This window comes from Orbicella franksi, chromosome 3 (assembly GCF_964199315.1).
Source record: "Orbicella franksi chromosome 3, jaOrbFran1.1, whole genome shotgun sequence".
In the NCBI taxonomy this organism is placed as follows: Eukaryota; Metazoa; Cnidaria; class Anthozoa; order Scleractinia; family Merulinidae; genus Orbicella; species Orbicella franksi.
The window spans coordinates 7,963,826-7,990,000 of record NC_138147.1 but is presented as its reverse complement, the minus strand read 5'-3'; the positions used below and the strand labels follow the sequence as shown (position 1 = coordinate 7,990,000).

Below are 26,175 nucleotides of genomic sequence, written 5' to 3'. Positions count from 1 at the left end.
ACTTGCGATCAGATGTTCCATCTTTTTTTTTTCGTTTGTCTGTCTGTTTGTTTGTTTGTTGGTTTGTTTATGTGTTTGATCGTTTGTTACCCGACCCCTTCAGAGCAATGTGCTTATTTGTCTTAACCAAGCAATCAGGGCTTGGGACTCGTGGGTTTCACTCTTCTTATTGGTTGGTTGGTGATAATATGGAGCTGCTTCATCAGCGGTAGTGAAAGACATGCTGACCATTCTACAGGGACGAACACAGACAAGTTAACTCAGCCATTTAAAAACCTCTGTAAGTATCAAGAATCAAAACCAAAAAACTACAAAGATCTTTTACCAACTTTACTTGAGCAGCCCTTCAACTTTTCTGGTAAATTGCGCATCTTTTGCCGATAGGTCAAATAAATATGAAGAAACATGCGAATTGCATTTTTGTAGTTTGTTAATTAAATACTCTAATAGCTCTAATATTATTTCGCTAAACCTTCATGGTTCAGTTGTGAGAAAACAACGGCAAGTATAATTTCTAGCTACAATAGCCAGATGATGGAAAGCAAAATCCCCGAGCAACAAGGATTGGACCGTGCTTGGCTCATGTGGGCTCCTTCCATTCAAAACAAGTTGTATTATTACGTGATTAATATTGAGCCAGAACTGCTGAATCATTTGTTTCCCTGTTACCTACACAAGATAGACAAAACAGCTACATTCGACATGGACACCGTATATCAAATGTTTGTTTGCTTTCTTCACAGGGGACATCATAACAAAGCTATGGCGACAGCAAGATCATGGCTATGTTCACACGTCATGTGAACCGACAAGAGACAACGAGCTTCATTTGACAAAGGGTCAGAGGATAAAGGACATTGTAAAAGTGGACGACAGTGACGGATGGTATGAGGTAAGAAACCGAATGACGCCTTACCTACAAAGCCATCAGTTGTCTCCTCTGAGAAGATATTGCTCACGGGATATAGACAGACAGACCGACCGACCGACCGACAACCTTTACTTAAGCACGATTAAAATTAAAGCTCAGTACCTTATGAGGTCGTGCAAAAAAAAAAAAAAAAAAAAAAAATAGAATTAAAATAAACTTCGCGCAAAGTATATACACGATAGATAGTCTACTTCAACTTCATAACAATTTTAACTATTCCTTACTATCACTACTATTCCTTAGGGTAGTTTTTTTTTTTTTTTAATTTCTTTTTTACGCAATTATGTGTAAGATAATTGAAACCCAATAAAGCCTTAATTAAAGAAAAAAAATAGCGCAGTTCCTTTCATAAGCAGACGCATTAAAAGCCTAAAGTAACTTATCTACAGTGATAGTCGTGAGAGTAGACCAATTTCGATAAATTAGAATTCAGCCTTAAGATTCAGCGTGTACAAGAATGTACGTACAAGAATGTGCATGAGTGAATAAGAGCATGAATAAGTGTGTCGTAATTTATGCGTCCTTAGTCAGTTGTATCATGTAACGCGACGGTTAGGATCTCTTTAGCATTAAAGCGTTTCTTCTTCAAATGCTCTTCTCGTGCTGTTGAAAATCTGTGAAAACACTCAGTACGAGGCTCTGGGCAATATCTGTAGAGTTAGTGAGGTTTATTCCCCAGAGCCTCGTGCTGAGGTCAATTGTGTTGGGCTGAATTCTAATGTATCGAAATTGGTCTATTATGGATTTGACAACCATAAAATAGGAATTTACAATAGCTGTAGAAATGATCACTCGCGCGTTGGCTAATATTCGTTGTCAATAAGCGGAAAGACACATGAATTTAAAATTTACGCGATGCGTGCACGAGCGAGAGCGAACAATTCGACAGTTTGTTATTGTAAAAATAAACTGGCGTCAGTTTCTCATGCGTCTGTCCTCTTAATGACGATGAATTTCGTCATAACATTGTCAAAGAAGTCTGCAGATCCATTTATCTAATGATAACGCGACACTCAGTCGACCTCGAATAACCACTGTTTTTCAACTTGTTTTTTACAAACAGTCAAATTCATGTTTATAGCACCAGAACAGCCAATAATTATCGCGTGCATCATCGCCGGACTAATCTGAAAAAATTCACAATTCTTTACCATTGTCCAAATATCTGGATTCCCTCCCTGTTACAATCACTTCTTTGTCAAGTTTTCCCAATTTTAAGAAAAAACTGCCAGAGTTTTTAGTAAAATAATTACTGAACTGGCAAAGCCGCACACTGTAGCACTATCTATGTAACCGTATTGTTACGTACGAGGTGGCCTGAATCATAAGCCTGGTGGTTTCTAGAGGTCACCTCGCAATACATTGAAATATTTATAAATAATCAATATATTAGGTAAAAAGGCAAATGAACAGAATCTTGAATCTTAAATCTCGAATACTGTTATTTTTCTTTTTCCCTTCAGGGGACATGTGACGGTGTGAGGGGGTATTTCCATCAAGACTACGTAATTGTCAAGAGTGAAGCTAGACAGCAATCAGATTCTGAACAAGACTAGACACATCCAAACTGTAACCAGTGATAAGGCGTTGTAATCAATTAACGGTGCAGCTGCTAAGCTCTTTCATCTTTCGTTGTCTTTGTAACTCAACCGGAACACGGCAAGAAGACAAACCCCGAGAAACTACGTACATTACTTGCAAAAAATTTCGGACGTACAATTTTCGGACACTTTTTATCTCATTTCGGACAAAAATTTCGGACACTTTGCTTAAACAAAGCTAAAGCTAAGTTACGCCTACAAACCGCGCTTTAGACTGAAAAATGATCTGAGCCTCAAGGTTGTACAGATATGCCGACGAGAAAATAACAAAAATTCTATCAAGCCGTTACGTATCTCAATCCGTGTTTCAACTAGAGCTCGCTGCATAAAGGAAACTGGCGGCTTTGGAGCTACTTAAAAGTTTTCTACTGTGCTGCAAATATTCCGGACGCTTAAAATTTCGGACACTTTTCTCGTCCGAAATTAAAATGGTCCAATTTTTTTTGCAAGTAATGTAACATAAATTTCGCTACATGTTTTTGACAGTTTGCAACATAATTGAACTTCATGACTAATACACATGAAATAAAAGAGTTGTTTATTAAAGCATACTTTACAACTAAAAGACTGAGACCGGTTAGTTACATTACAAAACTAGGGGTTTCCAAGATGGCGACAAGAAGGTACGACAACGTGATGATATTCTCACAACAGTCCTTGGCGACTGAGATCCTCAAACGTTCGTTTGTTGACAACATTGCCAAGAGAATCTTCGTATTCTTCCTGCAGTGGAGCAAAATGGGAAATATTTAGTCTTTCACTGATCATTGTTTTGATTCATGCATCAGTCAGACTACCAATAGTCCCTCTTTCGCTCAGTCCGTCGTGCGTGACGCGAAAGAAAACCGCGAGGAAAACATGGCTGCGCGAAATCCTGGGGGCGAGAAGTTTCTTAGCCCTAGGATTTCACGCAGCCATTTTTTCCTCTCGGTTTATCTACGTTCATGCTCGACGGACTGAGCGAAAGAGGGACTACCCGCAGTCTATACATTAGTCCATGAGGTTTTATTTTGGGTTGTAGGACGACAGGCGCGGTGATCGTTATATAATTTCTGCTTATGATCAATGCAAAGTTAGGTATGGAGGTCATAAGAATATATCACGTGATCCGCAAAATAAACATAAGAAAACAAAGCAATCACTTCATTTACTGGTACGCAGGTGAACGTGGTTTTCATCGAGTTTTGAATAGTTTCTGGTGACATTTTACCTTGTAATCAATGGTTGAGCATGATTATCAAGGTTCAGCTCTTCAAAGGTTACTTACAAGAAAGGGCTTTTTAAAATTGATCTCACCTCTTGATCAGGGAGCCAGCGTTCTTTCGCTTTGACAGCCTTCAACTTGTGCCACACTGTAAAACAACAACGCAAACAATCTGTCATTTAAGTCTGAATTCCGTGATATAAAAGAAAACCCGTGGACAAACTCTCAATAGAAAAAAAAACGAAAAGAAAAACGAAAACACTTAGCGAAAATCACTTAAAATAGTGAAATGCAAAACCAGGACAAGAAGAGCCAAACACGTGAAGGATACATGGAAATTAATCGAGTGTTTTTCTAATTACGTTCATCCACTGAAGTGGGTTTGGGTCCAGTAGGGTCAAGTCATTACAACAAAAGGCGCTAAGATCTGCGAGAACTAATGTGCTTTCATATCAAGAGAAGAGCAAGAAATTGAACGAAGGATATTGTTTATATAGCGTGAATGATTTACACAGAGATCGACCAATCAAAGGAAGAGTTATAACTGGGTTACCGCAAAATTCCCAAAGCAGCGATCCCCCGAAAGTACCACCCGAAATTGTGACGGCTCATAGATCCCGAAATTAACGACCTCACCCCCCTCCCCCGAAAGTGGAGAGGCGCAAAAGCTACTAATTCCGAAAATAACGAGGGTCGATACTTTCGGAATTTTACGGTGTCCGATTATCTAAGAGTAAAATAAATCAATAGTACATGCTACAGCATCCTCTATCAGGGTGACGTTGGCAAAATGTGCTGTGTTTGGGATTCCAAGACACCTCATGCCGTGAGCGTGACGCCATTCCTGTGAAAGAATCAAGGCCACCTAACGTTAATACAAGCACTTCATCTTACCAGAAGCCTCTAACAGACTTCTCATTTTCCTCACTTGTATTCCACTTCCACTTATGAATTACTGTTGGCTTCAAGCTCGAAGTTTAGTGACAAAAAGTAGGCACGATCAAAGGGGCCTTCTGTCGATCGATAGCAAGTGTCTCTGTACTCAACGTGAAGTTGTGCTTATCTGTAACAGTTACAGATCACAAATTCAAATTCTCTATGTATACCAAATCCATATCGGAAACAAATATCAGAAGGCAAAAATAGACTTTGCCTGAAGCGCAAAATAAGGCCCCCTATAACAAATGAATAAGTTCCAAGAAACTGAAAAAGTTTTAAAACACTTTCACAAATGGCGAGTATGCGACACAAGTACAAACACAAAATTAACTACGTGATATTGGAACAGTCGTACTTCAAATTAAAGATACATACCGCAAAGTGCCTCTGGAATGCTTTCGGACCCCTGCAGGAAAGAAAATGTATGGGTGTATTCATTTTGTGGAGAAGTAACACTAACTGTGCGCTCTGCACAACGGGACGAAAGCTTTCTTATTTATTTCTTGCTCTCAAATTAACAAGGGGTGGAAATGAAAACGTTGTCATGTCGGACAAAGGAACGAAAATCACTAAGACAACGAGTAGCTCATTTCGTCTCGCAGTCAAGAATCCAATCAAAAAATCAAAGGGTAGTTCATATCCCTTATTCCATTTCAAAAGCATCTAGCTACAATTCTCTGGTTCTCTAAGCCTCCCAATTCAACGTAGTCTACATAGAACTCTAGACTGTGTAGTCTTGGAGATAGATAAACCAACACTGTTTGAGGAAGGAAGGGGGGAACTGTTTTCCCAAACGCTAAAAATAGCATTTCTGCTGAAGTGCCTACTCTTTTGTTCCCCATTGTCGGTTCATATTAATGTAAATATCTTCATACCTGTACGTGAAGTTTCCACATATTTCACAACTGTAACTGATATTTAGCCCATGTAACTTGTACAGCCAGTAAGGAATTGGCTAGAAACAGCAAGTATGGTTAGTAGGTGAACAGTTTGGTCAAAATCTGGCATCATCATAAAATGATAGTGACAATGACATTACCTTTCCATCCCATCCGAGAGGCAAGTTTTTAGGATTATAAAGAACAGTTTCTTCATCATCAGAATCTGACTCATGACCTTCTTCGTGTTCCTCCTCTTCCTACAAGATAACAATCACATAAAAATGTTCAGTTAAACCAATTTCAACCGACGACCGACCACCTGAGAAAGATTGCCGAAGGCTAAGAACAGTTGGTTGGCTAACCTTGTTCCTGCATATGGTGCACCGATTTATTGACAGCGAGTGGTTCGCGATATGATTTGAACTGAGACCGTACGCGTATATTGCGAACTTTATGCAGAATGGATTTTAAGTGTAAAAATATTTTTTTGTAAGTTGGTAAAACACAAAACATGTTGAGTTGTGTATTACGTACTTCACGTTAACTTACTGACAACTCATTTTTTTGGTTTCTCGGCAAAACGAGCCACGCAGAAGGCTTGAAGTATATCAGTTGTTAGAAAATACACTATAAAACATATTAAATATGCACGGCTGTACCTCCAATTCATCTGATGTTCGTGCCTGCTTACGTTCAACATTCTCCCGCGTGGCTTGTCTTTGTTCCTAAGGTAAAACGATAAACCATGGCATTTTATATTAATTGTACGCTACATCTGTTGAAGGGCCTCATTGTTACTTTTTTCTCAATAAATATAGAGGTATTAAGGACGGAAACGACGAGAAGAAGAGGCTTACATAATTCAGTCACTGCAAACACCTCAAATTCTCTTTAGAACCTGATCCTTACACATTTCTTAAATTTAAACGGCTAAACTTGACAAATCCTGTCATATTTCGTGATCTTCAAAGATCAGTAAGTCATGTTAGCATGTAACAGCAAGATGGCCACAGTAGAAATATTTCATTTTATTTTTCAAAATGTCACTATTTTTGCCAGTGCAGATACCGTAATACAGCAAACTAACTTTCCTTCAGTGGTCCTTATTTCTGAATTTCTTAGGAACTGATGCCATGAACTGTAATATATTAAATATAATGAGGAGATTTAGATGCTCTAGATTTTGTTGTTTGTTGTGAATTCACTTTATATGTGTTCATTATTGTTTTCTTGTCAGAATCTATTCTCTGTGCAGGGCCTCTCAAGAGCCAATAAATTCTCACTTACTCCAAGAATTTCTGTTAAGTGGTAAATCTGACCCTCAATGGCAGCAATATCTTTCTGTTTTTGTGCATTATCCCGTCCCTTGCCTGCCCTGGCTTTTGCAAAAACAGAGGGCTCCAGCTGATCTAACGGTACTCCTAAGATGAGAAAAAAAATTCAACTTATCGTTTTAGTTTCCTTTTGCAAATGAGCAAGAAATGGCCACTCCAGCCTGTCTGTACTTTTATTAAACATGAGTTTCTTTATTAAAGGCCCTACCTTTTGTACTGAATAGTCTTTGTGCCCTGTCCTCAAGTGTTCTAAAGTAACAAAACAAAAACAAAAAAAAATCAGTCATTTACTACGAATATCAGTTGGGTAAGGTGCAACAGAACTTTGGTGAGGAAGTTTTGGACTTGAAGTTACAGCGTTGCTATGGGCAACTTTCCTCGTTTCCAGTGGAAACAATATTGTCGCATGCAATTTTGCATGCTTTACTGCCAATGACATCAAAGGCTGACAAGTTGGCACTGGAAATGGAGCAATAACACAAGTTGAATGTTAAAACCTGCTCACCAAACGTTCGTCATGCGTTACTCAACTGATAATCATGATAGTAACTTGGCAAAAGCACCTAACTCCAAACTCAGTGAAACTAATCCTTATTGTTAAATATTACATCTTTGGCTATGAATAGGGTACCGAGTGTCACGTGTTGCGGTTCAATTTCACCCTTGATACAATTTTGTACTTGCCTTTGTTCAAGTGTATGTTAATATATGATAATAAATATAAAAGGAAGGAATTCCAAATATACTGCATAGGTTGTATGCGAGGGTGAAATTGAAGCACAACATATGCAACGAGTTTTAAACGGGCAGCACAGCTACATGTACATTGTAACCATGGCACAATTCAGTTGAGATGTTTCAAGACTCAAGTTCCACTCCACCTGTTTAGTTAAACTCTAACAGTGAGTAAAATTCTAATACTGCTATAATTTATATTTACCCTCCACATTTCAAGCCTAGGGCTTGAAGAGCTTGCTTAAGTCGATCCAGTCCCAAGGAGGCCAACTCCTTTTGGGAGACAAAAAGATAAAAAGAAAATGCAGTCAGAATAAAGAAACAAGGCAATTACAGGAAGAAAAACAAACACATGGCCCAGCTATAAAGAAAATAAGGCTATTATCCACGTACCTCTGGTGAAGAAAATGCAGATAAGTCCAGATGAGCCCCAGAATGTGCTAAAGCACTGCTTGCATCTTTCTGTAGATGATTCAGCAAAAACACTGTTATTGAGCTGCCACAACATGATCAATAATCAATTGAGTTTCCTTTTTGTAAGAAAGTGAGAATTATCAAGACTGAATTATTTCCTGTCTGTTTATGATAAAAGCAGAGGCAGATCTATATTGCAAAAGACAACTGTAAGTAACAAAATTGAGATATTTCGTTTTGTTAACTTACCATCCAACCAGGAAAGGTCCCATTTGTCCATTGTGCCTCAAATTCTGACATGACTTTTAGAAGTTCCTAGAGTTAACATAAAAATAATTATTTGAAGTGAAAAGACAGTTTAAATTAAAGACAAAACAAGGAAATTGAAACAACACTGGACTGAATACCAGTTATTTGAAGAAATAATGCAAGTAAATATTATCAACTGAAGATAAAGACAGAGAATTCACACAGTTATCAACCTACACCAACAAGTTACTTATCACAAGATTTGTGTTAATCAGGTCCGTTGAAAAAAAAAAAAAGAAAAACCAAGGAGAAGATTAGAAATGCTACCACAGACTACATGTAAACAAGAACAAAAATCATACCCCTTCCAAGTCATAAAGCGGTAAGACCTTCTGTGTATAATCATACAAATAGTCCAGGAGAGCTTCAATGTACCTGATAAAGACAGACAAAAGTTAATGTCAAGTTGTTACTGGCCAATAACAATTACAAATAAAAATCCTTCCTCTCTAAGCTACAGGTGCACTTTGAGTTTTGCAGTCTACAATACTGGCCTGACTAATTTTGCAAACTAATAAATTAAAATTAGGTCATCTACACATCTGTCCTCAGATAGATCATAAGCAAGAACCAAGCAAAATGCAAGAATAACTCAATATATTATATAAATAAATATAATTAAATATAAAATGCACAAATGGCAATCCAAATAACTTACTAAAATACTTATCATTATTATAGCAAGACATTTTTGTTTTCACAGACTAAAGAAAGAAGGAGAAGTTTAAAGTAACTTAACTCAAAATCCACCAATGATTTCAGACACCTAGAGTTAGGGCTTGATAAACTATAGGTGGAGAGAGGAGTGGGAGAGTTCTAAGGGATGAGATTTACCAACGCACCTTCTGTATTCAGGGTTTTTCTTTTCTTTTGCAATGTCAAACAGTCTATCAAATGTTTCCAGGTAGGTGAGGTAATCAATTCGCTAGAGGATGTAAACAAAATGCTTTAGTTAAAAAAAAATGCTAGATATGTCAAACCTGAGTCCCTGTGTGACCACTTCTCATAAAGCAACCACCTCTGGTATATGTAGTTTTTAAATAAGTGTTCAAACACTTGGCCAAAACATCAAAAATTTGACAGCAGTCAGGAACTCTTCAGGGTGACAACTTCTTCTACCCAACCAAACACTACCCAAACACTATTCAAACACTATTAGCTAAGGTTAATGGTTTAAAATTTTCAGTTGCTATAATCTCTAACAAGCAAACACTTGAGACAAGATCCAGTTACACTAAAAGTGAAAACTGCATCCCATGATCATCACTGATTTCAAAGACACTGAGAAGAGACCCCCACCAGAGTTAACTCAGATCGTAAGCTCACTGGTAATAAGCCCGCCAAATGTCTAACACAAAAAGTGCCATCCATGTGAAAGCCAAGAAATGTTTGACATAACAAATAATACCCTAAAAATATAGGCCTTTCCAAAAACAAGTCAGTTGAAATCTGTAAACAAAAAACAAGCCTGGGGTTCATTTTCGAGGTTTATGATACAACATTTCTAGTACATAAAAGTAACTGGCAAATGAATGCTTCTAACAGGCCATTTTCATATTACCTTTAGCCTCTATCTCAAAGGGAGTCTTGGTGCCCATCTTTTCATATGAAAATGAGATTTCATTCATATATAAATTAAACTTGAGCCTCGCTTTGATAGAGGTTCATTAAGGCAACTTGGAAAGAGGCTATTGATTGATGACCTCTAGATCTAATTTGTCACCAGGTGTAACATGATAAATGTGTGCTATACATGTCATCAAACTTAAATCACACATGTACCTCTACTCCTCTTAAGTTTAGAAACTTGTCATAAACTTCATGCAGATCCAAGTATTTTCCATATCCTTCTTCATCTGTAAACTCTACTAAATCTACATGTACATGCAGAGGCAAAATAAAAATATCAATCAGATAAAATGCAATACATCAATATCAATGTTGTCATCGCCATAATGGAAATTATGCACACTCATATGTCTTCAATACCTGGAGTATCCACCTACAATGTAAAATTATCCAACTATTAGCAAGGTTACTTGTAACAAACAAAGAAACAGCAAGAAAACCTTATCTACAATAATTTTTTTTTTTTGTAGAAAAAAAATATAAGAAAACCTCCAGTACTTCTGTAGTCTTTTAAAATAGTATAAAAAATTGTCAATATTATGCTTCTTTCTCATCTGGAAACTCATTTTGTTCTGACAAAAGACACCCACAACAAACACAGTTGACCAATTGAAAACAACAAACTATTTAACCTCTCTTACTGAGTAACTCTTACTTTGCAGTTCTTCTGACGGGTTTTCACGCGCCTCCTTCATTTTTAAGAATTCCATCTGCATTGGTTCAGCAACCTGGAAGAGCAAACAAAAAAGGAGCCAATGAGATCTGATAATCAATGAGCTATGAAATGAGTGTGGGAAAATTGGAGACATAGAAAGCCAGAGCCTCCGAAAGAGGTTTGAACCTGTAAGTGAAACATCCCACCTACCGGTACACTGGGGATCATACAATGTACAGGTACAAGGTTCAACCCTATCTGGGAGTCTGGATATTTACGATTGTCCCATGATCATGAAATATATAACATGTAGCTGACTAAAATCTTGTCATTACTGACAGTCACTGTTTACTGAGGATTAACCCAAATGATTTCATGAAATCAGAATGATGCAGCACTAACACAATAAACCTCATTGTAGGAAATATATAAAACCAATGAGAAATTAATAATTATTAGTATTGTGACTTCCGTAATTAAGGACAGGTAACTATACCTCATTGGGAAATTTTCTGTGGTAATCTTTCAGACTTCTAAGGCGGCTGTAAAATTCAGCAAACTCGTTTGGTCCAGACAGGGCTGCCACTTCTTCTTTGCGTAAACTAGCAAAAACCAGAAAGCAGCTTGAATTCACAATACTACATGGCACAATTTACTTTCTCGGCAATGATTCAAAGACATGTACGTGTAGCAAGTATTTCTGTTCCCATAGACTTAAGAAGCAAGAAGGATAAGAGGTTCCACAAGTTCAGGAGTTTCAAAAAGGGCCAGGCACCAGGCAAATTAACTGTCCATGAGGATGACTTTGCATGTGTGGTTTGATTATCTAGAGGAGATTTCTACCTTAAAAAGAAGTTCAGTTCAAAAAGGTTTTTCCTGCCTGAGAAAACCAGTTGCCTTCCTGCTGAAAATGTTAATGAAACCCCTGGAGCTTACATGTTACCCTGATTTCAATGCCGCAGTTTGTACATATCATGTTTTCCTAACAGTCCCACAGTACTAAGTTCCTGGGTAAAGAGAGATGCTGTGATCATGAAGATAGTGTGTTTCCTTGAGAATACAACAAATTAACTCTGGCCATGGCTCAAACTCACACCAGAAAACCCCATCCAGAGACAAATAAACTAAACATTATGCTATATGTCTACTTAGGTGGCTAAATGTAATTTAGGCAAAGTCTGACTTAAGTCAATGCTGGTGAGTGACCTTCTGGGGTACCTGAGCTCAATTTGGGGTCTCACATGGGGTTTTGCAGGACTTACATGTTTTGCATTCTAGCGGTGTTAGAACATGCAGTTAGTTCAAGTGCTATTGTGCTTGTGGCGTGCCTTTGCTCCATCACTTCCCTCCACTTTGGTTGTTATGATAAGTATAGGAAGTGGCACGTATTTCTACTAATTTTGTTAGTGTGACAGTGCCCTGTGGTTGCTGCTCTCAGGGTTGCCATAGAAACCTACACCCAATGCTCTGCTCTAGGATCATATTTTGCCTGGCTTGACAATCCTTTCGGCACCTTTTCCAAGCTCATCAATTGGTGATAAATAATTTTTTTACATTCCCATATTACCACAAGTGTCTGCTACTAAATAGTCTTACCTATCCTTGTCTTCATAAAGGCTTGACAAGGTTTCTGCAGCTATGGCTGATCGCTGTATACATGAGAGAAATCAAGCACAGAAAAGGTAATCAATGTGCTCATATGCATACATGACGATGTTTCTCTAGCCTACTAAAAGAGACCTATACAACAACATGCAACATATTTCCATGCAACATATTTCCAATCTTCCTTTCATGCTTAGGGATTTTGAGACTAAACAGCACCCCCCAAAAAAAAAATTCTCAGAAATTTGTATTGCTTCCAATTCCTTCCAAATTTGAAGAACAATCTCAAATATTGGTCCTCTTTGCAACCTAGTTAAAAGCAAAATTTCTTGATATATGGTGTAAGTTTACATGTATGTAAGTTTAACTGTAGGCATGAACCAATTACATTTGTACCAAATATACCTAAAATGGAGCATTACCTCCAATAAAATCTTAACTTGATGGTCAGCATTAATCTGCTCCCGACCCTGAAAAAGTCAAATAAAATACAACTTGAAATGAAAAGTAAATTGTAATCTGCTTGTAAAATACTGTAAGCTTATATTTCGCATTTGACAGTATCAATGACTCTATCTCCGAAATCTCCAACTTGACAGTTTTCCTGTACGCCACTCCTCCACCATCACATTGACTACATGTGTTACATGAGCCAAATAAGACCGAAAAACAGGATAAGAATAAGTTTACAAGCCATGATCGCGCGATGTTCGTATGAAAGAAAGTTAAGGTTGAGCTTACCGACTGTTTCTTATGTAGCATTTCCTCCGCCATAGAATTCTCCAGTCTTTCCCTTTCCTCATGAAGTCTCCTTTGCTGCTCTAACAATGTCTCCATAATCTCCCTCTGGTGTCTCCTAAATCCGATCTTCCCTAGATTCGATTCGTTGAAAGGACGTTCCACATGCGAGTGTGTGTTGTTAGACAAAATGGCGGCGACCGGCAATGATTTCGAGCCAGCATAAAAAATTTTCAGCGGTAAAATCACTAATCACGTGCCTGAAGACGTTTGCTGTGATTGGTTGGTGAGCAGCGAGGTCTAAAACATTACGTAAAAAATATGGAAGGAATAACTCTTTTCAATATTCCATTTTGATTTTAGTGAAATTTGTACACATGTATTCTGGTGTGAAAACCGTAGATTACGAGGGATATGCGCTCGATGCTTTTCAACTTTGTTGTCATATCAATTATTTACCTGCCAGGCGTTGCTGAAGGGACCGGTTTGCTCTCAAGTTTGTCTTGAAGCGGCACACCTCGCGACGTAGTGACTTAGCTAAATGGCTGAATCAAATCAAGAACCGATGTCCATTGAGGCATTTCGAGCAAAGAAAGGTAACCTTGAGCTTAAGTAATTATTGTCTCCTAGCTAAAAGTGAAGACTTTGTTGGCAAGGATTAATGTTTTGTGTGTTGTGATTTATGTTTAGCAGCCGCTTCGACGTCTAGTACTAGTGGCAGCAAAGTTTCTGCGAACTCATTGAATCCCTCGCCTTCAAAGTCTATGTCGGCCCAATCTCGGCCTACTAGTGCAAGTAGAGCGACTTCAGGGAGGCGAGCTATATCTACGGAAAATTTGAGTGGTGGCAGAGATCCTCCTCCACTTGATCAAAGACAAGAAAAAGTCAAGCTGCTTCGAGAAAAACAGGCCGAAGAAAGGCGTAGAAAAAATGAGGAACGAAGAGCCGCCTTTGAAGAGAGGAGGCGGAAAAAGGAGGAGGACGAGAAAGAAAGGTGGGCTACACTAAAAGAGCAGGCCGCTAAACGTGACGTTTCTAAGCCAAATGCATCACTTTCAAAACCCGGTACGGGTAGAAAACTTCCAACACTACCTCAGGAAGGTAGTGCTAAGCGACCAGGCAGTGCTGTAGAGCGGCCATCTTCATTACCAAAGCCACTGGCGAGACCTTCTACTGCTACAACTGCAAGAAGTTCTCTTCGAAATAGCGCTGACAGTTTATCTGGAGGCTCAACACCCAAAGAGTCTCCAGCTACCACCCCCAGTGGCTTGCAACCTAAAAAATCTCTAGTGGGAAGTAAGTCTGCTTCAGCAAGCAATTTAAACAGCTCATCTGCAGCAAATCGCCGAGGCAGTGGTGGTTCTTTGCAACAGAGACCATCTTCCAAGCCTAGGATGCGGTCAACGTCAACACATTCTTCAGCTCTGACTCTGGATAACCATAACTCTAAAAACAGTACAAGTCAAGAATCATTGATACCACCTGCGGGAAAACTAGCCAAATCTCATTCTACTAGTTCTATTCACAAAGTTGGCCAGCATAAACCAACAACAGATAAAAGCCATAAACCTGAAACAAAGCATAAAGCGGGAGTTACAGATGAAGCAACTGCAAAGCAGGCTTTGGCAGAACGGAGAAAAAAAGCAAGGGAGGAGGCAGAGAGACAAGCTGCTCTGGATAAGGAGCGACAGGAGGCAGAGAGGTTGAGAAAAGAAGAAGAGGAAAGGAAGAGGGCTGAAGAGGAGGCCAAAGAAGAAGCAAGGATGCGTGAGCTTGCTGAGCTTCTTCATAAGCAGGAAGAAGAAAGGTTGCGCATCGCAGCAGAGGAGAAAGAGAAAAAAGAACGAGAGGATGCTGAAAAGGCTGCTGCTGAGAAGAAGCGTAAAGAAGAAGAAGAACAGAAAATGAGAGAGTGGGAAGAAAAGAAAGCACAAGAAGAGGAAGAGAGGCGAAAACAAGAGGAAGCTGCCAGACTAGAGAGAAAAAGGGTAAGGAGTGAGGAATTAACTCAACACATTAAAAACAGAACAATAATGATGTTTCATTTTTTTGAAATCGAGCACTGGTCCATTAATGGTAAAATGTGTGTAGAAGAACCCAAACGTGACAAACCCTCATTGTCCCAGTCCCTTTTCACTTTGTCTTGTGAGTGTGTCACTGTGACTAAACTAAATTAAACTTTCACTACCAACCTAGTAAAGATAGATGTATTAACACTATGTTTCATTATAAGGCCATGAATGATGTCTGAGTTCTTTCAATTTCTTCTCTTGTTTCAGCGAGTTGAGCAAATAATGAGCAGAACAAGACAAACTGCGAGCCCAAATACCACAGAGGAAAGCAATTCATCTGCAGTGGGAAATGTAGGTTTCCTAAAGGATTGTTCAAATACTTTTCAGGGTACAAAGAAAACCACTTTACCTACCATTATTCTAACCTGATTCAGTTTTTTGTAATAGTTGTTAGTCCACCATCTTTCCTAACCTTTCCTTGCTACAAACCTTTTTTTCTTGTGTACATTTGGAGGTCTGTGTTTTAGTTATGCTAGTTTGCTGAAATGGCAGGTTTAAGGATTAACAAACCAGCAATATTTTCAATCTCCTACAGATTTGTCATTTTTTCTTGTTGTTCAATAGACCACAGGGCTTGAAAAAAACTTGAATTCCATCTTTCCCTTTGGACAAGCAGCTCTCAAATTTTGCTTGCCCTGGGCAAGTCTGAGTTTTCTCTTTTTTATTTTCATTGGCAGACAACTTGCTTGAGCTATGGCCAATCGGGCAAGTGACAATGAAAAGTTACTTGCGCCCCTAGAAAATCTACTTGTCCCGAACAACTGGACAGTACTTTTTCTAGCCCTGGTCCATATTCGTATTCTTGGTATATAAGGCGGGGATTTTTTCAAATGCAAATGACATTAATCCCATTTTAACGATATTCCCCCGTGTGAGCCTCCATTACAAGCCAGTTCCAGTCCAATACCAAGAATACAATGTTTTATATTTTTTGCACGTTTATGATTATTGCCTTTTTTTAATAATACTCTTACCGGTACTATCCTTTTGTAATGCTGTAATGATTTATAGTTCCAGGAGTTTCATTAACGTTTTCAGCGGGAGCTTAGGGCAACTGGTTTTGACAGACTGGTAAACAATTTTGAACTGAACTTCTTTTTAAGAAGAGCTTTCCTCGAGATGGTCAACCAGGCAGGCAAAATCATCCTCACAACCGGTCAATTTGTTCAGTGCCCAGCGATTGATGAAACCCCTGTTTATGGCCATGCAATGCACTCCTTGTTTTTGTCTTGACAAACTTTTTTTAGGGTTTAAAATTAGTTATCTTTATTTGATTTTAGCAAGAGACAACAGATCCAGAAGATACAAAAAGAAAAGTGAATGAAATCCTTCAGAAAGTCAAAGGAGTTTCAGGCAGTCAAAGTGCAATGGGCCATATCGAAGATGAAGATTCTTCAATCCTTGTTGCTGATGCTGACGAGGCACAAGAGAATAACAATGAATTTGATTCTTCAGGAGCAGTGAAGGTTTCATCAGACAGTACAACATTTTCTAGTATAGATCCTTTAGATGAATCAACTTTCCGTCCGGTGCATGTGAATGGAGATCATTCTTCTACTTCACCAGTATTTCACAGGGAATCAACAAACAGTAGTCATGAGGTGGATGTGTCTTTATCATCTACTTTAATAACTGTCGAGCAAGAGTCAACGGACACGCTCAGCTTGGACAGATCAACAAAGAATGAACTTGAACAAGAGACTGTGTCATTTCAATATAGCGAAGAGTCATCTACAAGAGGTGATTTTGATGTTAATGGAACAGCTCAAGTCTCTGAAACTGATGAACTACTGGATACAGAAGCCCCCATGGTAAGCCAAATTTATACAGTGTATTTTATGTTAACTGATATTCATAAAGATGTTATTTGAGATCAACTTTTTTCTATGGAAATAGTTCATTCAGCCATTTTTAAAAGCCCACAATGTGTGAATGTAATGCAAATTGTGTAAACTTGTAAAACCACATTCAAGATGAATCTGGCACCAATGAAGAAACGTTGTGTGTTTATTAATTAAGTGATTGCGAATCATTTCTTGGTTGGCTCTAAACTACAAATTAGTGGTACAGTATTTCCACTAAAAACTGCCATTGTCATTTTACTGGTAAATTTCTGTTGTTAAAGAGAAAAGTAGAAGAAATGCCTTGATGTTGCTTTGCAACATGATGTTGAAATGTGTCAAAAAAAAAATGTCAACCATTGCTTCAAAGAATTTTTTGGGGCCACTTCTGATAAAATACAAATATTGTAAATTAAATTAAAAGGAGATAAAAAAGTAATAGTTTTTCTGCTCACAGTTTGATTATCTACTCATACATGTAACTTATTTATACTGATAGCAATTATTTTTAACAGGAAATCTGTTAGTAAATTGTGGTTACCATTTACAGGGCTCAAAACAAACTTGAATTCCAGCTTGCCCTTCAGACAAGCAACTCTCAAATTTTGCTTGCCCTGGTCAAGTCTTAGTTTACTCTTTTGTTAATTGGTTGGCAGACAACTTTCCTGGGCCCTTGCTTGTTGGGCAAGTTAGAGTGAAAATGTTTTATGCCTGACAGGAAAATGTAGTTGTTCTGAATGACCGGATGGCACTTTGCTGAGCCCTGTATATACTGAATATATTGGAGTGCTGTGTAATTAAATTGAGCTCATGATAGTTGTTGTATTTAGTTGTCATTGTTTGTTCTTTCACCCGCAAGAGGCATATTCCTGAAACCAACCAAGACTCACCCAAAGAAGATCCAGGAATTGTAAACAGAGATTTAAATGGAGCTGAGGATGAGGAAATACTGTGGCTACAAATAGAGGCCACCATGAAGAAGAGACAATCACATGCCATTGAGACTCTAGAGAACCTGGGTGTTGTTGCTGAAGGTGATGACGATGACGATAGTGAAGAAAGCCAGCTGTGGAAAGTGGTAGAAGGAAAGGCACAACTAACTGAGGTTGTATAATGCAAAAATAAGCAGCAGAGAATTAAATTAATGATGGGATGGAAAATGTCCCAAATTTCTAAAAGCAAAAAGGAACATTGTCTCCAGGGGTACAGTATTCTCAAAATTGTGATTTACAGGCCTAGCTCATGAACCCTTCATTGACTTTATTTAATTAAGCAAGAGAATGCAATTCAAAGTCTTTTAATTTATGAAAAGATCTTTCTGAATTTTAGTCAGATCAAAAAAAGAGGCAAATCTTGAAAACATAAGCATCATATTGGACTGTTTTTCCTTTATAAACCTTTCCTATGTTAGCCATACTACAGTGTAGCTTTCTAATGAGTTCTTGTCAATCCTTGTGTACCATCTTACATCTAAAATTAATGCAATCCATTACTCTGAGGTTTCCAGTGATTTTCGTTTTCCAATCTGAGCAAAAGAATAGTAATGCTCTTCAGACTTTCTATAATCTGGCTCCATGGTACTTATAAACAATCGCAGGATCAGCTTGAGCAGTTTTAAGAGAAAAACACAAACTGTGCCTCTTGGTGGCACAATTCCTTTGAATTATTAAAGCGGTAATTATTTATGACTAAAAATTATTTACAGTTGATGATAAAGTGGTTCATTTACATGTGCTCCACTATGTAATTTTGATAATAAAAAACAAAGCCAAGAAGGTCTCAGTAAGTTTCCAAGTTAAAGAATTGTTTTTGTATGTAATTTTAGTACATATAACTTGATCTTTCTTTGCTCTTGGTTCAATTCCATGTGTATTTAATAACACCAATTGTGATGTTAATTATTATTTGTTTTAGTAGTCGTTGATAAAATTTTGACAGACTGGTTCAGGTCAGTCACTATGAATTATGAATTATTGTTTGGAACAGTGTTCAAAACAGTGGCTTAAATATGGAAAATATTATTGCTTTGTGAATCAGTTGTTCACAAGCTTTTCAGCTCTACTTTAGGATTATGTTCCACAAAACATCCATACTCCCCATCCCCACAGTTTAGCTTTTAGTATGTTCTTTGTTTTCAATTTTGGCTTTTGACGCCCTCCCTTCCCTCCCCACCTTATGTCCTTACTTTGGTTGGATATTCTCGAAAACCTCACATTTAATGTTAGCCAGGCTTTCTTTTGTTTACAAGTCAGAGTACTTTTCTCTGCAAATAAGAATTTTACCAGATTAAACAATCTTTTGAACAATGTGGCAGTGAGGTACTGAATAAGGGCAGAATCTAAACTACATGTACTGTAGCTGTTATGTTTTGTTGGTAAAGTGGTAAATGAAATAAAGCCAGACAATATGCTCAACCAATCAGAGCAGAAAAAACAAGTTGTGTCTTAGCTGGCATACAGGCGTGCCTGTACTGAAATTGTGTGGTTCCCAAAAATATTCATACTCTTCCCTAAGGAGGGTCATCATAAATCTTGGACTTTTGGAAATTACTATTTCTACCCACTGTATAAACTGTTATTAATAGTGGATGTTTGAGCAGAGTTGTGAGACCATCTTACTGCTCAAGTGTCTTCTTACGTGGGTTTCCTTGAGTTTCAATGGCATCTTCTGCTTGTTAATTAAAAGTACTGGTTAGCAATTTTTTAAGCAGCTTTGTGTAAAAGGGGTCCAATTTTCAGACTCTTGTTTTTACTTGAATATTGTATTTATTGTGCTGCCGGCAGCAAAGCCTCGCAAGTCTCCTTGTGTTAGTGTAAAATTGAAATTCTAGTGCAACTAGGTCAGGACATTTCTAGCATGCATGGTGAATATCAAGTTTCTTTTCTTGTGCCCAGATCTCCCACACTCTGGAGTGGGATCTGGGCATGATATTAATTAGTTGTAATTTTTCAAAGGAGAATTTCTGTGCATGGTATTTTTGTGGTCAATAACAGCAATTAATAAGCTAGTTAGGAATGTTAAATGGAAAAAAATAATAAAATGGGATTATAATTTTTAAATCATTTTGTAGTTTCTTTTTTACCCAAATTGTTATTTTGCTCACCATATGAAACTGTCGTCACAAACAGTTCACTAGGAACCATCAATTTTAATTCAGGGTAGACATACAGGTTATTGACCGAGCGTGAGGTCCAGATGGCTGGATATCGGCCAAGTTCTTTTTTTGCATGTTTATGGACAGAGACTGAGTCAAGGTCTATCAAGATGCAGACAAAGAATGGGGCCAATATCCAGTCATCTTGACTGAATAAGCTTGGTAAATAAAAGATTTACTTTATAGCTTTTGGAGAAATTTTTCTTGAGGGACACAGCGGGTAGTCCCGAGTGGGCAAGATAGTAGTCTACTAGTAGTCCCTCTTTCGCTTAGTCCGTCGCGCGTGACGCGAAAGAAAACCGCGAGAAAAAAATGGCCGCGCGAAATCCTGGAGGCGAGGAGCACGCTCCTAGCCCCCAGGATTTCGCGCGGCCATTTTTTTCTCGCGAATTTCTTTCGCGTCACGCACGACGGACTAAGCGAAAGAGGGACTACTCGTAGTCTAGCAAGATAGTGCTATTTTGCACGTCTGTGTAGCCAATCACAGGGCAGGATTCGGTTGTCGCACCTTTTAGGGGTTAACAAGGTGGTTTTGGTACCTTTTCGGATGTTCAGCCTCAAAATGTTCACAGCGGGAGTTATCGCGGTACGTTTTAGGATAATTGAGCCGAGAAAAAAACATGACAGGAGATCATGTGTCGTTTTAGAATTGGTGCCTCTTCGGGGTTAAAAAAATTTCAAGCCACACCCACAAAGAAGGTTCGTGGTACCTCTTAAGGGTTCTTCAAAATTTCCGACGAGCGTCTCCGCTCTGTTATATTACAACCCCCGGGGAGTTTGCAAAATAGTTTTCAGTGAAATGAGAAATAAACGATGAATTCGTCGTGAACCTTTATTTCGATTACGTTTTCTGTTATTTTTGACTTCTATCATCAAGTAATGAACATTGCATAACCATGAAAGACAATCCGATTCTCTGCGTTAGTTTTCAAAACAATGCAGAGAAATGGCAAAGATGTCGAATGAGTCTGTGCTTTGGACATTAAGTTTCAAAATCTCGTAAATTCTCAGTTGGAGTTGGAGGAAAAATGTTGTCTTTTTTTTTCGAGTTACGTGTTGTGCCTATGTTATTTGCCGTGAATTGTAAAAGGACCTTTTCATTTTCCGTGAAACGTGATCTAGACCCATCCCCCCTTCCCCTTTACCTCCCTCTAGCTTTAAAACAATGAATCGAATTCGTAGTTTACTCACAGGTAGATGGGCCTATAATAGGTGGGTGGGGGAGGGGGTCTTATTGCCGGGAGGTCTTCTAAGAGGCAGTTTTCGGTACTACACATACATTATCAGATCTCATTCAGTGGATATTAAGCACTTAATGATTAGCCAAGGAAAACAGTCAGTTTTGTTTCCCCGAGACCCTCAATGTCCCCGGAGGCGAAGTCGAAGGGAACAGTCTAGGGGAAACAAAACTCACTGTTTCCCGCGGGACCAGTCATTAAGTGTTTTGTTATACCTCCCTGCTCAAAAATAGAAAAAAATGCGGAGAAATCGTTTGCTTGACGCCGGCTGGCCATTGCTCACAAATTTGCCGCGGTTTCAAGGAGCACGAGGTGATCACGTGCGAGTCGAAAGTTCAAGTTATTATTTCCCTGGGGAGTTAGTGAGTTTTGTTCGCACTAGGGAGTTAGTGAGTTTTGACCCACCACTCGTGACACGTTCTTCTCCAATCGGAAAGCGTATTTGAGTTGGGAGGTATAACAATGGGGCTTAACCGTTAGCCGCAAAAGGGCCAAAAATTTGACCGTTAGGCGAAAAATGCTTAAAATTTAACCGTTAGCCCGTAAAACAAAGTGAAAACCCTAAACCGTGAAAAAAAAATTTAAGGTCTCAACAGGAGCCATAATCGGGGACGGAGACCGTAAGCGCGCGCCATTTCTAGTATTGGGGTTGTCCCCATGATACGGGACAATAATTCTATTTTTAGAACAAATTGCGCCATCGCCTGAGGCACACGCGCGTACATGCTGCGAGGATTTTTGCGGATGTCGCACGGGGGAAATGGCGTCCGAAATTCCCGAAATTTTGTCATGTTTTTGGCCCACAACTCAACGCGTTTACATCTGTTGGAATTTTGCTTAAGTATTTTCGTCGTAAGCTGCTCTAGTTTGAGTGAAGTATCGAATTTAGGTATGTTCCGCTTTAAGCTTAGATATGATATCGCTGACCAAGTTGTGTTCCGACGGATGCTTCTTTTACATGAGCTGCACATCACTCCACTCTAAGTTTCACATATCTTGAAGATTAACAACTCTTCCAAACCACAGCAAAAAACTAGTTGGGTATATTTGGATATAGCAGCGTTTCAGGACTCCAAAGTTTCCCTCCTCTTGCCACAGGCTTGCGAGGATTTCGCCAGAGTCTATCTCGACCGAAAAGTAAAACAAAAAAAAAATAATTGCAAGTTTGAGTTTCGCCTGAATTGTAAGCAACGCTTGATGTTTTGTCAAGGCCCAATAAGCGACAAGAAAGTTTATGTCTGTAGATGCTGCTCAGTTTTGTTTGTGTAAAAATAATTGTCTGTTGTCGATGAATAAGAGCGCCCGCCGATGCGTGTTTTGTACAGTCAGTAAAACATGACAAATTGGACTTCCCCACTTTTGTGAAAACGTACATCGAACTCATATAATATCTCTAGTTTTTAAATATGTTTAAGGTTGATAAATATTTGAGAACATATTAAAAGCTTAGCTGAAAATATGTGAATACAGCAGAAATAATCAGCAAAATTACGACGACGCTTTCTTTAATCAACTCGAATAACGATTTTGATTTTTTTTGGTTGAGTTATCAAAACTCCTTGTTTCTTTTATTTTCGCCGCGTAAAATTTCACTATGTTAAAGAAACACACATGATATTAGTAGCCTTTTGGCGTTCGTGAAAACTGTTGCAGCATCTCGGCACAAAAGACCACGAAATAAATCTTTGTCAAGGTTTGTTGACAATATTGAAAACATCGACTCGGACTTGAAAGAGCGCGCGCTGCACTATGCAAATGAGTTACTGAATGTACGCGTCAGACTTTCCTTTCAAAAACTTTTGCAAACTCGCCAAACAAACAGAAAGAAACTATCAAAAACAGGGTTTGGTTATGATTAAGCATTTTTTGGGAAACTCACAAATCAACTCGATACCAGAGTAAAGAGTTTTCTTACATAACTTTTCTTCACAGAACAAGCGAAAAACTTACCCGTACAACTAGCGCGAGCAGATATTATTCATTCACAGCGCGAAAAAAAATAATAAAAACTCACCTTTTCCATTAGCTCAGAGCATAAAACTACATATAAGAGTCCTGGTTCTTATTCCCTGCCTTATTCCCTGCCATCGCTGGGAAAAATCTGCAAGAGAATCTCGCAGCTCTCACCATTTGATCACTCAACGTGACAACATCCACGCGAGAGCCCCCGACACGTGCGCGGATCCGCGCGGATATATGACGTAAGGATGGCGCAATTTGTTCTAAAAATAGAAAAATTGTCTCATATCATAGGTGCGCGCGGATCCCAAGGCTTACGGTCTCCGTCCCCGATTATGGCTCCTGGTCTCAATTGTCTTCTGAAGAACTCTATTTGCGTATCGTTTAACGACGATCAACGACGGTCACTGGGTTAAGAAATAATCCCGGAACCCAAAATCGTTGATTCCCCAAAAGGTGCCAAAGGGTACGTCATTCAATAACACCCTATGAGCCCTAGTTGGCATCGTTAATGAACAACAACGACATCCAAGGCTCCAATCTTTGATTTCGCGAGATCGACGGATGCTAATGATATTTAATATGGAATTTTAGTTGCTACTTCACTTTTCACTTTTGTCCATAATTCCCGGGAGGGTAATGGGCCAGACACTAGTTGCTACACAAACCGATAAATACGATGAAATGTTGTATGTTGTTAATTTCCATGCAGTTTGCTTTAGCTTTTCACCAGCTAATTGGGACACTGAAATTTCTTGTCATTAATTATAACGACCACATGGCCAGTCCCCATACTATTATAGTCAAAAATCCTTCCCTAAGAAGAGGTGACGTGCTAACGAGTTCGGCAATTGTTTTCCGTGGAGCAAAAAGATAAAAAGAAAAACTGTGGATCGAACGGAAGATAAGGAAGCAAAATGCTGTTCAGTTTATGTTCGTTTTCACCGGGTTGACATGCACTTGCAAGACATCGATTCCGATGTTTAAGAGTAAGAAGGCTCGCCGGTCAATTTCAAGCTTGGGCTGCCTGTGAAGTCAATTAACAGAATGTGTAATTACTAGGAATCAAGTCATGTATGTCGTTTCAATTTCTCGACTGTCAAAGGTAAGCTCGATTTAAATTGCTTTGGGAGACGATTTTTACAAATACGTGTTGTAAACTACATCCGTGCATGAAGGATATTACCCTGAAAAGCCCCGTATTTAGTTAGTAAAGTATCAAGTCTGCCTCAGACTAATCGGTCTACATCGCTGGGGCCTGTCGATATCCGTAGCATTAAGCACCAAGGAGTATTTCTTCTCCCCCCTCCATGGGATGCTAGTCTATAGCCCGTGATATCTCCAGTTGAGTTGATTCGCCGGTACCCATTTATACACCTGGGTGGAGAGAGGCACTGCGAGAGTTACATGTAAGTGTCTTGCTCAAGAACACAACGCAGTGACCCCGGATGGGATTCGAACCCAGACCGCTCGATACGGAGTTCAGCGCGTTAACCATATAAGGCCACTGCGCCTTCAGTATTTAATTGGAATAATTGATAGTTAGATCTTATTAGCTGTGTAAATACTATATGTATCATGTGATATCTTTCCTGTTCTACATTGTCAAGAAATATAGGGTAACTGTAATGATCAAATTCAAGAGAAGATAAACTATAGCTGCCTTGAGCAGGTAGAGAAAGGTTGATCAGTTGAGTTGAAATGAATGAACGGAAGTTTGTGTATCTTCATAAATGTACATATAGAGCGGTTTTCATTTCAGTGTCGAAAAGAAATTGCTTTCGCATCAACTACGCTTCACGATTGGCTTAAAAAAACTCGCGCCACTTTTTCATCCAATTAGAAGCAAAACCAAAACCAATCATGACTCGTTCGCACGCGTTTTCCCGCGCTTTGCGTCAGCTACATGTAATTACTTCGAGTTTTGATTGGTTCACTGTATTGTCTGAGTCCTTTGTGATTGGACAGAATAATTACTTTGGTTTTGGTTTTACGACACTCAATTGAAAACCGCTATATATAACAGGTTATTGTTGGCTCTAGAGTTCCCTTTGATATCAGATTGCAACCTGCCTTACGATAATATATGCGGAAGCCAACGAATATTGTATTCATATATACTCTGACGCAATTATAGTACCAGTGAACTTAAAACTATCAGAACTATCACTTTATTACTACGGTTCATTATATAAACTGTGGGATAACCGTATATGCGAAATAAGTCACAAAAGCTACAAAATAGAGCAGCCCGTGTTTTGGACCACCCGTAGAGTTCCGATAGTAGCGACCCTCGTTACTTTCGGAATTAGCAGTCTTTGGGGGTCGCTACTTTCGGGGGGTCGTTACTTTCGGGGAACAAAAATCGTTTACAAGTAGAGCTAGGCTCGATTACCAGCCGCTGTTTTGGAAAGGAGTTCCGTGGGGAGGAACGTAGACCGGACTCGAGAAAGCGGCGGAAATCGAGCCTAAAATAGAGCTGGCGCAGGCTTTTTTTCCGAAGTAAAAAATGAACAACATAAAATTAAAAAAAGAACAACATTTTATTTGCATTCCATATGTATAGATTGTGTTTCATAATAAGAAGGTAACTATGATAAATACAGCAATAATAAAAAAAATCAATATCAAGACCAATAAACAAGTGAAACAAAATTCGTCTATCCAGTTTCATGTTTTAACTGCGACGTGAGTTCCCAAATTGTATTGTCAGTGGTTGGGACGAGTTGTCTTGGTTTGTCTCTCAGTTCTTTCGGGGTCGCTACTTTCGGGATTTACTAGCGGCCACAAAAAATTGACTTTAATTTCGGGGGGTCGTTACTATCGGAACTTTACGGTACTCAATCTATGGCGTAGATGCCGGTCACCTGTTCAAACCGGTTCGGGTGGAAAACTCTATCATGCCAGCAGCAAATTCAAAGAGCTACGATGGTTTC

General features: G+C 38.8%; 3 protein-coding genes across 4 annotated transcripts in view; 2 read left to right on the top strand and 1 right to left on the bottom strand.

Moving 5' to 3' along the window:
* LOC145481045 (uncharacterized) overlaps positions 1–2,970 on the top strand; it is a 10,193-nt gene extending 7,223 nt beyond the window's left edge. Inside the window, exons 10-12 of the mRNA XM_081459431.1 lie at positions 139–280; positions 744–892; positions 2,395–2,970. Of these exons, the coding sequence (XP_081315557.1) occupies positions 139–280; positions 744–892; positions 2,395–2,487 (384 nt within the window). The 3' untranslated portion in view covers positions 2,488–2,970. The remainder of the gene's footprint in view (positions 1–138; positions 281–743; positions 893–2,394) is intronic.
* An 83-nt stretch (positions 2,971–3,053) lies between these two features.
* Positions 3,054–13,201, bottom strand: LOC145481044 (splicing factor 3A subunit 3-like). Its single transcript, XM_081459430.1, has 20 exons — positions 12,979–13,201; positions 12,660–12,707; positions 12,229–12,281; positions 11,129–11,234; positions 10,633–10,705; positions 10,131–10,222; positions 9,191–9,273; positions 8,651–8,723; positions 8,289–8,354; positions 8,019–8,087; positions 7,831–7,898; positions 7,099–7,139; positions 6,844–6,977; positions 6,216–6,281; positions 5,715–5,813; positions 5,551–5,630; positions 5,051–5,081; positions 4,490–4,580; positions 3,829–3,884; positions 3,054–3,255 (listed from the first exon to the last, which is right to left on the bottom strand). The coding sequence occupies exons 1-20, from the start codon at positions 13,072–13,074 to the stop codon at positions 3,178–3,180; spliced, it is 1,503 nt and encodes a 500-aa protein (XP_081315556.1). The 5' UTR covers positions 13,075–13,201; the 3' UTR covers positions 3,054–3,177.
* Positions 13,202–13,456: 255 nt separating this feature from the next.
* LOC145481043 (uncharacterized) lies at positions 13,457–18,742 on the top strand. 2 transcript variants are annotated; one of them, XM_081459429.1, is made up of 5 exons: positions 13,457–13,571; positions 13,669–14,963; positions 15,255–15,338; positions 16,328–16,858; positions 17,748–18,742. In XM_081459429.1, the coding sequence occupies exons 1-5, from the start codon at positions 13,517–13,519 to the stop codon at positions 18,000–18,002; spliced, it is 2,220 nt and encodes a 739-aa protein (XP_081315555.1). In that variant the 5' UTR covers positions 13,457–13,516; the 3' UTR covers positions 18,003–18,742. The 2 variants fall into 2 exon arrangements, with proteins under 2 accessions (XP_081315555.1, XP_081315554.1); XM_081459428.1 differs by having other exon boundaries at positions 13,466–13,571; positions 13,666–14,963.
* Positions 18,743–26,175: the final 7,433 nt, after the last annotated feature.